Raw genomic sequence first — 17,538 nt, 5'->3', positions numbered from 1 at the left:
ACTGGAGCAAAAACAAAAACAGATTATAGACTTGCTGCTCCCAAGGCACCCTGCAATTATGTAATTAGATCCCTCCTAAAGTGGGATTAGGAGCATAACAAACTTACTTAGAATTTCTCCATTAAGAAATGTATTCATTTGGAAATAGAATACCACTGGTCCTGTTGAAAGGAGAAAAAACAAATAAACTAAATTTTCTTCTGGAAGATCTTTCTCCTGTATCTAAGTGTCTTGATTAATATAAAACTAAAGGTTAGAATAATCTTTTCTTAAAAGATGGTATAGAATAAAAATGCAAACAAAGTTAATGAAGAATACTTGCACCTGAAATTTCCAAGGTGACCATATAAATCATTATCATTTTGACCAATTATTCTAATTAAGGTGATCTGTTAACATTTTACGCCTTAGTTATAGCGATATTCTAAATCTTGATATATCTAATTCTAAATATTGCTTTGAAATTTCTAACTTTAAAATAAGCTTGAAGCATTATACATTGCCCTATTATGAAGAAATCAAAGTTGCATTTTATTCACCGTTAAACTAGGGATAATAATACTTCTTTGATTGAGTTGTTCTGAAGATTAAATAGTATTCAATACATAATAGGTGCCTGGTACAGAGTGAGTAATTTAAAAATTTTTTTGCTTTTATTAGTTTCTTTCCTGATTTCCTTTTTTCCCAAATGAACTGAGTGTTTTATTTTATTTTACTTTAATTTTATTTTTTTAGGTCTGCACCTGCGGCACATGGAAGTTCCCAGGGTTGAATCAGAGCTGCAGATGCTGGCCTATGCCACAGCCACTACAACACAGGATCTGAGCAGCCCCTGCAACCTATGTCTCAGCTCACTACAATGCTGGATCCTTTAACCCACTGACTGAGGCCAAGATCAAACCAGCATCCTCCTGGACACTAGTTGGGTCCTTAAGCTGCTGGAACTCAGCATTTTATTTTATTTATTTTATTTTATTTTTTTATTTTCCCACTGTACAGCAAGGGGGTCAGGTTATCCTTACATGTATACATTACAATTACAGTTTTCCCCCCACCCTTTCTTCTGTTGCAACATGAGTATCTAGACAAAGTTCTCAATGCTATTCAGCAGGATCTCCTTGTAAATCTATTCTAAGTTGTGTCTGATAAGCCCAAGCTCCCGATCCTTCCTACTCCCTCCCCCTCCCATCAGGCAGCCACAAGTCTCTTCTCCAAGTCCATGATTTTCTTTTCTGAGGAGATATTCATTTGTGCTGGATATTAGATTCCAGTTATAAGTGATATCATATGGTATTTGTCTTTGTCTTTCTGGCTCATTTCACTCAGTATGAGATTCTGGAACTCAGCATTTTAGATAGAAGGCTTATAAATTTGTTTCTTAGAAACATGTGAATTAGTGATACCTTTGATTTTGTTCTTTACTGGTTATGGGTTTTGTCCAACAGAATGAACCCCAATATTCACAGGAGACACACAGAGGTTTTAAGAAAACTATATTCACAGAAATATTATAAGCTTGGGCTTAAGGGAACAAAGAGTAAAAAAGAAAATAGGTCTTTGATCTCCCAAACCTCTACAAGAAGGATACAGGGTGAGAAAAAACAAACAAACAAAAAACACAGCTGCAAACACAGGCTACCTTTCAGGAAAAGGAAGAATAATTCAAAGGGTGGAACCAAAAGCTCAGAGGGCAGAGCCAAGAACTGGAGAGACTCATCCCTACTAAGCAGAAGCACTGAGTCCTCAACAAGAGAACTTCTAAGCATTTCCCAGATGAATGTCAGAATTGCTATGGACCAATGACTCCTCTGTACCCCCAATTTCTTTTTGAACAGAGATGTCTACAGCAGTTATCTCTGCCTGTCCCACCAATGGCTGTGTGTGTGTGTGTGTGGCAGAGGAGGGGTGAAGATAGCTTGTCTCTGGTTCACAGGTCTTAAGACTGAGGGGAGCTCCCGCTGTGGCTCAGTGGGATTAGTGGCATCTTGGAAGTGCTGGGACTCAGTCCGATCCCTGGGCTAGCAAGGTAGGTTAAAGATCTGGCATTGCTGCAGCTATGGCTTAGATCACAACTATGGCTCAGATCTGATCCCTGGCCTAGGAACTCCATATGCTGCAGGGTGGCCAGAAATAAAAAAAAAAAAGAAATATCACCGGTAGTGGAGTTTCTGTTGTGGCTCAGCAGAAATGAACCTGACTAATATCCATGAGGATGAGGGTTCAATCCCTGGCTTTGATCAGTGGGTTAAGGATCTGGCGTTGCCGTGAGCTGTGGCATAGGTCGCAGATGTGGCTCGAATCCTGTGTTACTGTGGGTGTGATGTAGGCCAGCAACTGTAGCTCTGATTTAACCCCTAGCCTGGGAACTTCCATATGCCACAGGAGCAGCCCTTAAAAAAAAAGAAGAAGAAGAAGACTGAGAGGAACTGTACTTAAGGAGCTGTTTTTAAGGAATTACACTTGAGGAATATCAATTGTACCTGGACCAGATTTAGATGACGATATTCTGGATTCAGGTTAATGTTGTAATGGGATGAAACTTTAGCAGAGATGTTAGTAGAGGGTGAGTGTATTTTGCATGTGGGAGGAAGGTAAATAAGCTGTGGTAGACTGTGGTGTTTTTAAAATAAATTGTGATCAGAGAGTGGACAATCCTACCATCAAAAGGTAGAGTTTAATTCTACCTCCCTTGAGTATGGGCTGAATTTAGTGACTTAATTCCAACCAACAAATAAGATGGAAGCGATGGTGTTTAATGTTGGAGATTAGGTCATAAAAGGCAGTGCAGCCTTCTCTTTGCTCTCAGATACATGCTCTGGAGGAGAATATTCAAATGGCCTCAGGTAAAAGTCCACCTGGCAAGGAACTGCGCCTTTTGCCAATAACCATGTGAATGACCTATCTTAAGAGTGAAAACCTCTACTCCAGTTAAGCCTTTAGATGACAGCAGCCCTAACTGATGTCTTGACTACACCTTCATGAAAGACCTTAGGCCAGAACCACTCAACTAAGGTGCTCCTGAATTCCTGACCCACAGAAATGATGACACAAAGCTTGTTTAAAGCTGTTAAGTTCTGCTATTTAGCAATACCAGACATCATGAAAAGTTGGTTGTATTAAAAGCTGTTGTCCTGGAGTTCCCGTCGTGGCGCAGTGGTTAACGAATCTGACTAGGAACCATGACGTTGCGGGTTCGGTCCCTGCCCTTGCTCAGTGGGTTAAGGATCTGGCGTTGCTGTGAGCTGTGGTGTAGGCTCGGATCCCGCATTGCTGTGGCTCTGGAGTAGGCTGGTGGCTACAGCTCCGATTGGACCCCTAGCCTGGGAACCTCTATATGCCGCGGGAGCGGCCCAAGAAATAGCAAAAAGACAAAAAAAAAAAAAAAAAAAAAAGCTGTTGTCCTAAAACATGGCAGAAAGGCAAAATGTAAACACTTCTCCAAGTCTTGAACAAACAAGATTTTAAATCCACTAGCAAAGATCTAAGGGAAAAAATGGTCAATTCACACCTTTTAAATCTTTGTTTCTCTCTGGGCTGAAAACTATCACTCTTGCTACATGAATATGGAAATGACAATCTATACGCCTTTCCCATCATTTCATTAAATTTCTCAAGGCATAAGTAAAATGGATATTTTAAGCCAATTTACAAATGGCAATACACAAATATAAAAAAATTAGGTAATCTACTCACGGTTATGCTGTTTTTAGTTTAATGAAGAAATTAAGAACCCTGACACAGAAATATATTAATACTTTTTTCTTTCAAACTTTAGTTAGAATTGATTGGTCCTCTTTGGAGCACTTCCCAAAGAAATCTCAATATTTAATAATCTTGAACAAGATCTGAACTTCATCTCACTCTTTCAGTTACTTTATTCTACATATTACTATAACCCTTTGGCTAATGAATTAGTTCTTCAAAGTGGGGTTTCTTTAGAGAAGGAAATACATCTATTTTGGTCCAAATAATTAACATGCCTTTCAAGTATTTATAAACATAGAAACTTGTTTGCATAAAAGAAGGCACTGAACATTTACTCCCTCATGATGAATTTTTTGGTTAGTCTCCCTTCCACTGGAAAAGGTTTCTTTAAGGGTTTATTTAAATGATAGCTTTACATTTAAGCTATACTTAAAGTCTTCAAAGCTTGAATTGCTTTTATAACTTGTACTTGCTTTTATCTAGGCCACTGATATAGAAGAATTACTGAAGAGTGGAATTTCCCTTTGGCTTTAGACTCAACCTCTGTGATTAAATTCACAAGGGCACAACAAAAATGATTTAGCAAGGCCACTTCAGGCAGTTCTATGTCTTGATGCTTATTTTAGTACCTAAGTTGGATATCTAATATAACTCAAACCTGGGCATCATGGGTCTACACATGCTGAACTCTACCTTAAGGGGTCCATGAACTTCATTATACATAAAGTTATGAATTTATTTTGCATCTTAAATCAAGCTGCTCTCTCATTTTCCAGCACTTATATGTGAACTTTACGATTCCACTTAAGGTTTGAAAGAAACTAACAAATCACTGGAACATGATTTACGAAGTCTGAATATTACTGTATAGACAGAATTTTCAGCTTGAGTTAAAATAAGAATCCATATTTAATCCAGTTAGTTTTGTGCATATGCACACATGTGTACCTATATTAGGTATATGCAACATAACCTGCCAAATCACAGACATCCTCATAAAACTTAAGTCTTCCCATGCTGCTCTGATATCCAAAGGAAGAAGGAAATATATGCATGGGATGTATCTAACTCATTTCTGTGTTCTTAACACTTCACTCATGCCTTTCTTTCTTTTCTTCAGATACTCAGTCTGAAATGGGGGTCCTTGAGTTCAGTAGCATCTTTTGTCCTTCTTTAATGAAACATTATAGTTGGAAATCACACAAGAAAATTTATAATCACCAAGACAATACTGGTCTGCTATTAAAGCCTTGCAAATTACATTTATAAATTAGGTGCTTACTTTGCCTCTGAAAGGTTGGGGACAAATAGTCACTCATTCTTCCTCCACCCCTCTTCTAACCTGAAAGTAGTTTAAGATAAATCCTACCTCATTGTATCAAGATTTCCAAAGAGAAAGAAAAATTATAGCCTTCTAATTATTTCAACTCACCGGACTTTGCAAGATTTGAGTAACTCGTTTCCTTTGCTCCATCATATTGAAGTCTTGTCGTAGATCAGGAGACATGTTCCTCTCCCTTATGTATTCTGGGTCATTTTCATTGATACGGTCAAAATACCTCTCTTTGTGAGGCATGCTGGGAGGAGGAGGAGTAGTAACCACACCTTGGCTAGCATCTGAACTCATGCTTCAAGTCCGCCGATATCCCTTGTCACCTGCATGAGTAAACACAAAGTAGGATATTCATGATAAATTCATTATTAAATTCAAATTTTACATGGGTCAAGCAGAACTCTTTTTTTTTTTTTTTTTTTTTTTTTTTTTTACCATCAGAGTAACAGTGGCAGCTTTCTTTAAAAAGTGGCTTCTCAAGGAATTCCCTTGTGTTGAAGGATCCAGTGAAGTCACTGCTTGGGTTGCTGCTATGGTGCAGCCTCAGTCCCTGGCCTGGGAATTTTCACATGTTGTGGACACAGCCAAAAAACAAACAAAAAGTACCTCCTCAAAAAATATTAGAACAATTTCTTTTTCTTTTTATGGTCATACCTGCAGCATGTGTAAGCTCCCAGGCCAGGGGTTGAATTGGAACTGCAGCTGAGGTCTACACCACAGCCACAGGAACACCAGATCTGAGCTGCATCTGCAACCTATGCTGCAGACTGTGGCAACACTGGATCCTTAACCCTCTAAGTGATGCCAGGGATTAAACTCACATCCTCATGGACACTGTCGGGTTCTTAACCTGCTGAGCCACAACAGAACTCCTAGAACAACTTTTTTTTTTTTTCCCTTTCTTTTAGGACTGCAGGTGCAGCGTATGGAAGTTTTCCGGCTAGGGATCGAATCAGAGCTGCAGCTGCTGGCCTACAACACAGCCACAGCAATGCCAGATCTGAGCTATATCTGTGACCTGTGCTGCAGCAGCTATGCTGGATCCTTAAGCCACTGAGTGAGGCCAGGGATCAAACCTGCATCCTCATGGATGCTAGTCAGGTTCATAACCTTCTGAGCCACAATGGGAACTCCACAATTTCTAATTAAGGTAAAAATATCTTAGATTATAATGCTAAATTGGAAATTGCTATTTTCAGAGATAGTGGAAACTTGTGGTTCAATTATAATAATGTCATTAACTGCTAAATGAATTTTTTATTTTTTTAAATGAACTTTTAAAGGAGGCATGATCTGCAACTAGAGACTCATACTAAGTGAAATAAGTCAGAAAGGGAAAGACAAATACCATATGATATCACTTATATCTGGAATCTAATATATGACACAAATGAACCTTTCCACAGAAAAGAAACAAGCTCATGGACATGGAGAACAGACTTGTGGTTGCCAAGGGGGAGGGAGAGGAAGTGGGGTGGACTGGGAGTCTGGGGTTAGAAGATTCAAATTATTGCATTTGGAGTGGATAAGCAAGGAGATCCTGCTGTATAGCCCAGGGAACTATATTTAATCACTTGTGATGGAACATGATGGAGAATAATGTGAAAAAAAGAATGCATATGTAACTGGGTCACTTTGCTGTATAGCAGAAACTGGCAGAACATTATAAATCAACTATAATTTATAAAAAAGAAAAAAAAAAAGAAAAGGGGGCAGGATCAAAATATTAGAAAGTAAGGGAGTTCCCATTGTGGCTCAGTTGAAAAAAACCCTACAAGCATCCATGAGGATGGCCTCATGGATATGAGTTATCATGGATCCCTGGCCTCGCTCAGTGGCTTAAGGATCTGGAGTTGCCATGAGCTGCTGTGGTGTAGGTTGGGTTTGGATCTGGCATTGCTGTGGCTGTGGTGTAGGCTGGTGGCTTATAGCTCCAACCTGACCCCTGGCTTGGGAACTTCCATATGCTGCAGGTATGTCACTGAAAAGCAATTAAAAAAAAAAAAAAAAAAAGGTAAAATGCCATATGATAAAATTTGCCTATGATAGCAAATTTTCACAACTAGTGATTACTGTTAGTGGGGTTTCTCTTTTCTCTCTTGCTCTTGCTTTTATGTTGGACCAAACTCTGTCATATTTAATGACAACTATATTTTATAGTTAATGTAGTTTACTAAGACATGAGAGAAACACACATGTAAGTTTTTCAAATGATTCTTTAAGTTCTGCAGAAAATGTAGTCAGTATTAAGGTTGCCAGACTATATAACTTAGCAGACAATACTTCAAATCCAAGTAAGAAACAGTAAGAAGCTATTCAGAAACCACAAGAATGGTTGATTGATTCACCTATTACTGACACTTAGGATAATCCTTGATTTTATGCCAAGGAAACAAATTCATTTGAGTTTTGCTGTAGCTAAGTACCTAATCAACCAACTGTAGCCAGATCAACAAGCCAGTCATTTAACAGCTTTCCCCCAGCACCAGGCTGTGATGAAGTTATCTATCTTGTCTGTGGGGAAGGACTTTCTCCAATTTGCTGTGGACCAATATTTTTGTAAAATACAAAATAATGCATTTAGATGTCATGGCAATATCAACCTGTAAGAATCTTCTAAACACTTAATATCATATTGTGTACTCATCACAGACTGGTAGTGTTCAGACTGGCACCGAATCCTGGCCCACACTGAGAATAGTGCTGACCTAGCAGAGAGTAAGAGTTTTCGCACACTAAAGGAATGGGTCCTCTGGCTTTAGGTGTATAGGGCAAAAGCCTAAATCAAGAGAACAGGATATCACTGAGTAGTGTATCCCTTTACCTAGTTGTTGTTGTTGTTTTTTAACTGAATGTAGAAGATGCAAAAATGTGCAGCAAGGAAGAAAAGGAAACCAATTTTAAAAAAGAAAATGTAAGGATGGTTTTGCTTAACACGATTTTCTCTACAGGTAGTGACAAATGTAACCTGTTCAAAATAAATGACTAAGTAGCAGAAAAAAAAAAAATACTGACTACAAAATGGTTACTTATTCAACTGATTATTTGCCTGATGGGAAGAATCACTTTGTAATAAGGGAAGTCAGATGTAAAACATTTCAAGTAGTCTCTATTTATGTAGAAAACTAGGAGTTCCCGTCATGGCTCAGTGGTTAACGAATCCGACTAGGAACCATGAGGTTGCAGGTTTGATCCCTGACCTCGCTCAGTGGGTTAAGGATCCGGTGTTGCCATGAGCTATGGTGTAGGTCGCAGACACAGCTCGGATCCTGCATTGCTGTGGCTCTGGTGTAGGCCAGCGGCTATAGGTCCAATTAGACCCCTAGTCTGGGAACCTCCATATGCCACGGGAGTGGCCCTAGAAAAGGCAAAAAAAAAAAAAAAGAAAAGAAAACTAGAGAGAAAGAAATATCCATGGACCTGAAACTCTGCAAAGTTGCTTCACAGCCTTGGATTCCCCAAGCAGAACAGCTTTGCCTTCCAGCAGAGCAGTTTTCTAAATAAATCCAGAAGAGAAAAGGCAAAGGCCACCTTTTTCTTAGGGATCTGAATCCCTCTTAAAGACTAGAGAAATCTGGTCTCACCTTTTAAACAAAATAACAACCAGTGAGATTATTGTATTTGTCTCTAATAAGAGTTTTCTCTGATAGAATTCATCTCTAAAGCTGTCTTGACCCAACTCAGCCCAGGCAAATTTGCTATAAGAAATTAAAAATTCTTGCATTAATTCTGGCCCTGGAAATCTAAACTTAATTTTAATATCATTAAATGTGTTCTCCACAGGATAAATGGCTGTTTTTTCTTATTTTTAATATAGCATCCACTACTAATGGAATGACCTGGCCATTTTATATTATTCCAAAAATTTGGTTTTGCTACACTATTGTTAGCTTGGCTTACGGTCTTTATCTTGCCATTATTAAAAAATGTGGTGGAGTTCCTGTTGTGGCGCAGTGGTTAACGAATCCGACTAGGAACCATGAGGTTGCGGGTTCGGTCCCTGCCCTTGCTCAGTGGGTTAACGATCCGGCGTTGCCGTGAGCTGTGGTGTAGGTTGCAGACACGGCTCGGATCCCGCGTTGCTGTGGCTCTGGCGTAGGCCGGTGGCTACAGCTCCGATTAGACCCCTAGCCTGGGAACCTCCATATGCCTCGGGAGCGGCCCAAGAAATAGCAACAACAACAAAGACAAAAAAAAAAAAAAAAAAAAAAAAATGTGGTACACAGAGCACCAACAGTAAGAAACTTCACTTTTCATACCCAGCTGGGTTATCAGCAGTCTAAAGGTCTAACCAATCATTAGAACCTAATTTTCTTAGAAGCTGTTTATAACAAACCCACTTGAATTCCTTAAAACAGCTTATTGCTAGCATATAATAATTTCAAGAATAATTAGTTTTTAAAAAAATCAAACAAACTCACATATATTAGTAAATGCCATGCTGACTTGGTCAAATACAGACTAAGTGGGTACTCAATAAATGAGACATCAGTTAACAAAGAAATCAATTCTGTTTAGTTTACCACACTATGTCACTGGCTTCTTTAGTCATTTTTAAAAAAGGAATTCCACAAATATGTCTTTAGTTGGACTTTAACATATTCATCAACACCAAAAGCACTATTTTGCTTAATGGAGGAGTCAAGCTAAATAATAAACTGGTGTCTAACTGAATTTGCTGATACCTATAAACTAATTTTATTAAAACACAGCACAAAACAAGGAACTGTGGTAGTAGATTCATTTTGTTGTCCCAGCATTGGTTTAAGAAACTGGTAATAGAAACATTGATAAGTAAAAGCTTAGTTTAAAGAACTCTTGATGAATGCATTTTTAGAGCAAGATAAAGAGGAAAATATAACCACTCATTTTAATAATAAAAGTATTATATGTGTGTAAAACTTTATATAGTTTATAACATGCTTTTACACCTTTCTACCTTATTTTATCTTTGCAAGTACACAATGAGATAGAAGTTAATAAACTGGAGGGTCAATGAATTAAACATCCTCCTGAAAATCCCATTGCTTATGTCATAGCCAATATTTAAAGTCACAATGTCTATCTTCTAGTCCACTTTACAATGACACATACTATTTTACATATCATAAAACATAAAGCTACGAAAATTTGAGACTTTTGGTCTATATAATGTCCTAAATAGTAAGCATCTGGGAGTTTATAGAATCTGTCAAAAATAAGGAAATGGCACCAAAAAGGGGAAATAAGATTAGAAATGACTCAAAACACTCTGACCTTTTTAAAACCTCAAAAGCTCATTATTTAGCATGGCTTTTTAATACAAGAAGTTTCAAAGTTTTATGTACTTAGAATAAGAATTAGGAATTTATAATAAGGATACAGAAATAAAGAATAAGAATAGAAGTTTGTCAGTTAGGTGCTCTTTTATACCTAGATGCTCAACAATAAGAGTTTTATACAGATTTTAAACCGATTATAAGGAACAACTGATTATCTGAAATTTTGCAGACTAACTACTACACATTAAGCTATTATTTCAAGCTTGGAAAAAATTTAGGATCCACAGATTATCTGAACATAAACAGAATTTAAAAAAAAATGAGAGAAGCTTTCAGCAGCTTCATTATTTACAATAGCTAAGACATGGAAACAACCTAAGTATCCACCTATAGAGGAATGAATAAGAAAAATGTGATATATGCAATGAAATATTATTCAGCCATAAGAGAGAAGGAAATCCTGACATTTGCAACAATATGGATAATTTTTTTTTTTTTTTTTTTTTTTTTGCTTTTTAGGGCCACACAAGCTGCATATGGATGTTTCTAGGCTAGGGGTCTGATCAGACCTATAGCTGCCAGCCTACACCACAGCCTCACGGCAATGCTGGATTCTTAACCCACCGAGCAAGGCCAGGGATCAAACCCGTGTCCTCATGAATACTAGTTGGATTCATTTCTACTGTGCCACAACAGGAACTCCCTTTTTTGTCTTTAGGGCCGCACCTGCAGTATATGGAAGTTCCCAGGCTAAAGGTCGAATCAGAGCTGTAGCTGCCATCCTATACTACAGCCACAGCAACACCAGATCTGAGCCACGTCTGAAACCTAAACCATAGCTCATGGCAATGCAGGATCCTTAACCCACTGAGCTAGGCTAGGGATCGAACTTGCGTTCTCATGGATACTAGTGAGTTCGTTACTGCTAAGCCACTACTGGAACTCCCAAAATTCTAGCTTTAAAAAATCTTATCCAAATATTTATGTAGTAACTAGCTAATATGTATATTTAAAGAACATTAGGTTCAAGACACAATTAGATGAAATACTTTAGAATGACAGTTTTTGAACTTTTAAAAACTGGCAATCCACAATAAGAAATATATTTTACATTGTAATCACATACAAATACATGATATGTATAACTGAAATAAACTCAGGACATGATATTTTCCCTTCCTATATGGTACAATCAATACCTTCTATTTTAATCTCTTCATTTAAAAAAATGGTCAAATTAATTCATAATCTACCAATAAATTTTTATAATCTACAGCTCAAAAAACACTGCCTTAGGAACTCTTTTTTTTGTTTTAATAATTTTTAAATTTTCCCACTGTACAGCAAGGGGGTCAGGTTATCCTTACATGTATACATTACAATTACAGTTTTTCCCCCACCCTTTCTTCTGTTGCAACATGAGTATCTAGACAAAGTTCTCAATGCTACTCAGCAGGATCTCCTTGTAAATCTATTCTAAGTTGTGTCTGATAAGCCCAAGCTCCCGATCCTTCCCACTCCCTCCCCCTCCCATCAGGCAGCCACAAGTCTCTTCTCCAAGTCCATGATTTTCTTTTCTAAGGAGATATTCATTTGTGCTGGATATTAGATTCCAGTTATAAGTGATATCATATGGTATTTGTCTTTGTCTTTCTGGCTCATTTCACTCAGTATGAGATTCTCTAGTTCCATCTATGTTGCTGCAAATGGTATTATGTCATTCTTTTTTACGGCTGAGTAGTATTTCATTGTGTATATATACCACCTCTTCCGAATCCAATCATCTGTCGATGGACATTTGGGTTGTTTCCATGTTGCCTTAGGAACTCTTAAAGGCCATGGTCATATTGGAAATAGAAAGGAAAATAAGTGCGTGTGTGTGTGTGTGTGTGTGTGTGTGTGTGAGAGAGAGAGCAAGAGAGAGAGAGAGAGACAAAGACAGAAACTGGGGAGGGGATGAATATGTACTAGAGAGGTGGAAGGGAATAAGAAATGATTCCTTCATTTTTTAAAAGAAATATTTATAGTAGATTATAGTGACAAGATCCTAGTGCTTTGTGGGATAACTAAGTTTTCCTCCATTTGGGCACTATCTGTGCTATCTGTATTACTCAATGTCAGCATTTGTTGTTGTTGTTGTTTTCAATTTTCTTGACTTGTATCTATGTCTAGTTTAGTTTCTGGGATCTCTTTGCTTATGTCTGAATAGTCCCCACAATGGCAGAGTACTCCATAGAGGTGGCTGAACTGAATTATTTCACTATATCACAACTCCTTCCAAATCGATCTGGTTTGTATTGTTTCTAGGCTGGGAATGGTAAAAATCTTATGAAAAGTTATTACTTAGAAAAAGTGTTTCCAAACTTGAAATTCTTATAAGTTTTAACAGTTTTCTCTAGAACATAAGCAAAAAGATGGCTGTACTCTCAAGTAGCAGGCCCACTATTCTGTATTTAAAACAATAATCAAAGATACATTGAGATTTTAAAGCAGCATATTTGGTTAAAAGCAACAATGACAAATGCTGGTATATTTAGTTTTTCTTGAAAAGATTACTATAAGACTGTGAAGGTATTTAAAGTTCTAGATAAAAACATGAACTCTGCACAAACTATGACAGCCACACCCTCAGACTGACAAGTGAAACTTTTTTATTTTACTAATTTATTTCATTTCATTTCATTTTACTTGCTTTTTAGGGCTGCACCCCAGGCATATGGAGGTTCCCAGGCTAGGGGTCCAGTTGGAGCTACAGCTGCCAGACTATGCCAGAGCTGCATCTGTAACCTATACCACAGCTCACGGCAATGACAGATCCTTAACCCAATGAGTGAGGCCAGGGAGTGAACTCACAAGCTCATGGTTCCTAGTCAGATTCGCTTCCACTGCGCCATGACGGGAACTTCTGAAACTTTATTTTAAACTATAAAATACATGAACTACTTTCAACTGCTAGCCAAAATTTTATATACAACTGACATGGAAATTGACAGATCTGGAAAACTGAACTAGAGGTAGATAAAAGTTTAAAAAAAAGAAAAAGAAAAAAAAATGGCATTGAGTAACACAGATGGCACTTTCTAAGTGTCCAAATGGGAGAGGATTTAATTATCCCGCAAAGCACTAGAATCTTATTGCTACTGATTCTATGAGAGCTCTCTTGGAATATTTCAGACATTTTATAGATGACAGGAAACTCAGAAGTGTTGAGTGATTTTTCTAAAGTTACAATACTCAATATATTCATCACAGTGACATTTATTAGCATTTCATATCATTCACAGATTGTACCATGGTCAAAATTTACTCCTTCAATGAAGTATAAGAAAAAAACAAGGCCTACCATACACAGTTTATGTAGGTATTTTATAAATACTATTGACTGAGAAGAACAGGCTACATGGAATGGCTAAACATTCTAGTACTTGTAAATGGATACAATGTTATGACTGTCTGTCTAGCATGCACAGAAAGTAGATGTAAAATGAAGCAGTTCTATAGCAGTGGTTTGCTTGACTCCAATACCTAAAGAACACATTTTCTTTAAGCAAATAGATTTTTAAAGATTAAGAAGTATCTATTAACATATTCCTGGTAAGTTAAGGATCTGCCTTTTCACTTAAATTCTTTTAAGACTTGGAAATAAAAATTGAGAGAACAACCAGTCCAAATCTCTTGTTTTCTAGATTACCAAGGAGAGAGGTCTTCATACAGAGATATGCTTAAGATCACACCCTTAACATCATCAGGGTGATCTAAGTTCTCCTATCTCTTTCTGCAGCACAGTATTGCTTCCTCATATTTGTCACTCTATATACTTGGTTTTCTTTCCTATCAGTACTTAGCAAACCAGATAAATAAGATACATAAGGACAAGGGGTATTAGGAGATGGACAAGAAGCACAATGAGGTAGGCAAAGATGAATAGTATCATAAGATATCATGAAACAGTCCATACAATTTTGAGTTCCAAAGAGGAACTACATGCAGGGTAAGAGCCCTTAAACTGGCTCAAGTCCATCTGAAAACACTACCACATGGGCAAGGATCAGTATTTTGGAAGTTGTAACTGTTACCCTAACAGATGACTGCTATAGCAGAATGACATTGACTGTGCCCTGGGTAATAATAAATTGCGTTCGAGTTTACATTTTTATCTCTAAAGTTACTTTAGCATCATTTTGAAAGAGTTGAAGGCCTTTAGCTATTTATAATGAAACAAATCAACCCTTGGAAAAAGATTACATTGGCAGTAACCCTACTATATAGATGAAGAAACTGAGGTTTAATAATTTGCCTCAGGGAGTTCCCATTGTGACAAAGCGGAAGTGAATCCAACTAGTATTCATGAAGATGTGGGTTCGATCCCTGGCCCCACTCAGTGGGTTAAAGATCCAGTGTTGCCGTGAGCTGTGGTGTAGGTTGCCAAGGTGGCTCAGATCCCATGTTGCTGTGGCTGTGGTGTAGACTGGCAGCTGCACCTCTGATTTGACCCCTAGCCTGGGAACTTCCACATGCTATTTGTGCGGCCTTAAAAAAGTAGAAAAAAAAATATGCCTCAGATTACCAAATGTTCTTCACCAAATAAGAAAATATTCATGGTTATAGATCTTAATTGGGTGTGGAAGAACTGATCAAAAAAGATGGAATGGCTCAATATCATTTCCTGGAAGTATATACAGCTGTTACAAATTTAATTACCATCTTTATTGGGGCACCTGAAAATATATTATAGGATCACAATATTCACAAATATTCAAATGATAAATATTCTCAAAGCAATATAATAAAAAAAGTCTTGTATGGCTATCAAACTGGTACATATGAAGAAATTTAACTTTCTCTGGCCTATTGCTGGAATCATAAAATTGACCCAAATCATTCTTAAATTTCTGAATTCCTTTTTGTTCTTTTGAAATGACTTCTGTTGAGCATATCTTTAAAATAAGACTATAAATTCTAAGCTTCAATATAAACACCTATGAAATAATGAATCTATAGTCAATTAGTAAATGATATTAATTTGGGGCTTAGTTAAAAATCCAACTTAACTCAAAAAACTAAAAATACAATACCATATGATCAAGCAATTCCATTACTGGATATATATCCAGAAAAAATGAAATCATTAATTCAAAAAGATACTTGCATTCCAATGTTTATAATAGCACTATTTAACAATAGCCAAGATATGGAAACAATCCAAGTGCCCATCAATAGATAAATGAATAAAGAAGATGTGGTGTGTGTGTGTCTTTGTGTGTATATATATATATATGTATTATACTGAAATATTACTCAGCCATAAGAAAAAAATGAAATTCTGCCATTTGCAGCAATATAGACCTAGAGAATTTTATAGTGAAATATGTCATACAGAGAAAGGTAAATATCGTATGATGTCACTTATACATAGAATCTAAAAAATTTATAAATTAATGTATATGCAAAACAGAAACTGACTCATATAGAAAACACACTAGTGGTTACTGAAGAGGAGAGGGGCATATTAGGGGCATGAGATTAAGAGATACAAATTATTACGTACAAATTAGATAAGCAACAAGGATATATTGTATAGCATAGAGAATTATAGCCATTATCCTGTAACTTAATGGAATATAATCTGTAGAAATACTGAATCACTATGTTGTACACCTGAAATTAATATTATATTATAAATCAACTATACTTCAATTAAAAAATCCTACTTAAGCAAGAAAAAAATGCCAACAATAAGATAATAACAGTAACAACAACCCTTTATGTTTCAAAGGGACCTATTCTTAGTGGAATTGGATAGCTGGCTCAGCATTTATTAAAAAACAGATAAAGGATCATCTGGAAGGTATACCTACAAGAGTATTTCAGTTCCAAACTTTGTTTTATAAATAAAAGTAATACTGCTAACTAAGATAAGCTATTTTAGCAAACATGAAAAATACATTCTGTGCTTCTACAACTGGCATATAATAGTAGTTATATGTAACTATAAAACACAGCTGTTCAAAAAATATAAATGCAGACAAATAAGTACGAAATATCAAGTAGGTGCTTGCTAGGTCATATGGAGCAGAGTGATCCAAAGAATAAAGGTAGTCACTGCTTGACAAAGCAGAGGATAAATCTAACCTCCTTTCCACTTAAGTACCAATACTTGACAAAGAATATTTTATTGGTCAACATTACTGGTTGCAAGGAACAGTGAGCTAGACTTCTGTATTTGAAGAGTAGGTTTGGGGAGAAGAGGAGTCACTCGCTTAGACACTGGGAAGAGTGGAAATAATGTTCATCGATAACTTGAAAAAAACACTCTCATTATAAATAGGTCAAATTTACCAATTAAAATGGCCATGCAAGGGACAGAGTTAGAAACATGAAAACATGTGTGAACAGTTCAGAAAAGTGTGTATTCTTGAAGCCTAAATTCAATAACTTTCTAGACTTAGCTCAAATTGTTCCCAACATGAATCATTTGGAAAAGCAAACACAAAACTGATTTTTAAATAAATATATAGTCATATAAAATGATGAATAAAACAATCAACCAGAGAGGGACAATCCCTCAAGTATCTTGCAGAATCCAAAACACATGGCCTCAGTGCCTTTACCATCCTTTCTACAAAATATGATGAATGTTCTGTATATATTCCCTCAGCCACCATTTGTCTTCAACATGGAGTTTGTACTGGGAAGCGGTTGGGAAAAAAACCAAACATGGATTTTTTTCCTAAGAGAAAGTTGACAGAGACTAGTGAATTGATTACTCAAATGTGCTTCTCAGACATTAAGTTTCTGTTATTAAGTCCCCTGGTATCAGTGAAAATTTTTAAATTGAGATCCAGGAAACTATCCAGAACTTGACAGCTCATGATAAATGAGAGGTTTTTAAAAGTGGAATCACTGGAGATTATGATTTTTAAAGAAAGAGTCATTACTCTCAATTTCTGGAGATACCTTAAATCTTTGGCTTTTTACTATTTAGTAGTCCTGGAAAAAAGTTTTTTTCTTTTTAATTATTTGTGCAGTCCTGAGCTTGAAAAATTTAAAGCTACTGCTTTTGACATTTGCTTGAGAGTAATGTTTGAGGAAAATTCACTCTTACCTATTACTGTATATCTACACTGAAACCTCAAGAAACTTTTTCCAAAGTGAGTATCAGAATACAAGTAATATAGAAAACTTAACTCTCCTAAATTCCAATCTTACACCTACTTATTTTTCAAAAATTGTGAACTC

General features: G+C 36.6%; 1 protein-coding gene across 29 annotated transcripts in view; it reads right to left on the bottom strand.

Moving 5' to 3' along the window:
• Window positions 1-17,538, bottom strand: part of ADD3 (adducin 3) — a 132,287-nt gene that overhangs the window by 25,390 nt on the left and 89,359 nt on the right. For all 29 annotated transcript variants that reach the window (XR_014826210.1, XR_014826207.1, XR_014826203.1 and 26 more), the window contains one exon: window positions 5,138-5,361. Coding sequence is in view for 21 of the 29 variants with exons in the window: in XM_084994231.1 (XP_084850357.1) it covers window positions 5,138-5,332 (195 nt within the window). In the remaining 8 variants the exon portion in view is untranslated. The remainder of the gene's footprint in view (window positions 1-5,137; window positions 5,362-17,538) is intronic.

The sequence above is a fragment of the Sus scrofa genome, chromosome 14 (assembly GCF_054392235.1).
Source record: "Sus scrofa isolate SSC_HxYL_T2T_F1_AM1 chromosome 14, Sscrofa_HxYL_maternal_Yorkshire_Landrace_v2.0, whole genome shotgun sequence".
NCBI lineage: Eukaryota > Metazoa > Chordata > Mammalia > Artiodactyla > Suidae > Sus > Sus scrofa.
This window is presented reverse-complemented; position numbering and strand designations above follow the sequence as displayed.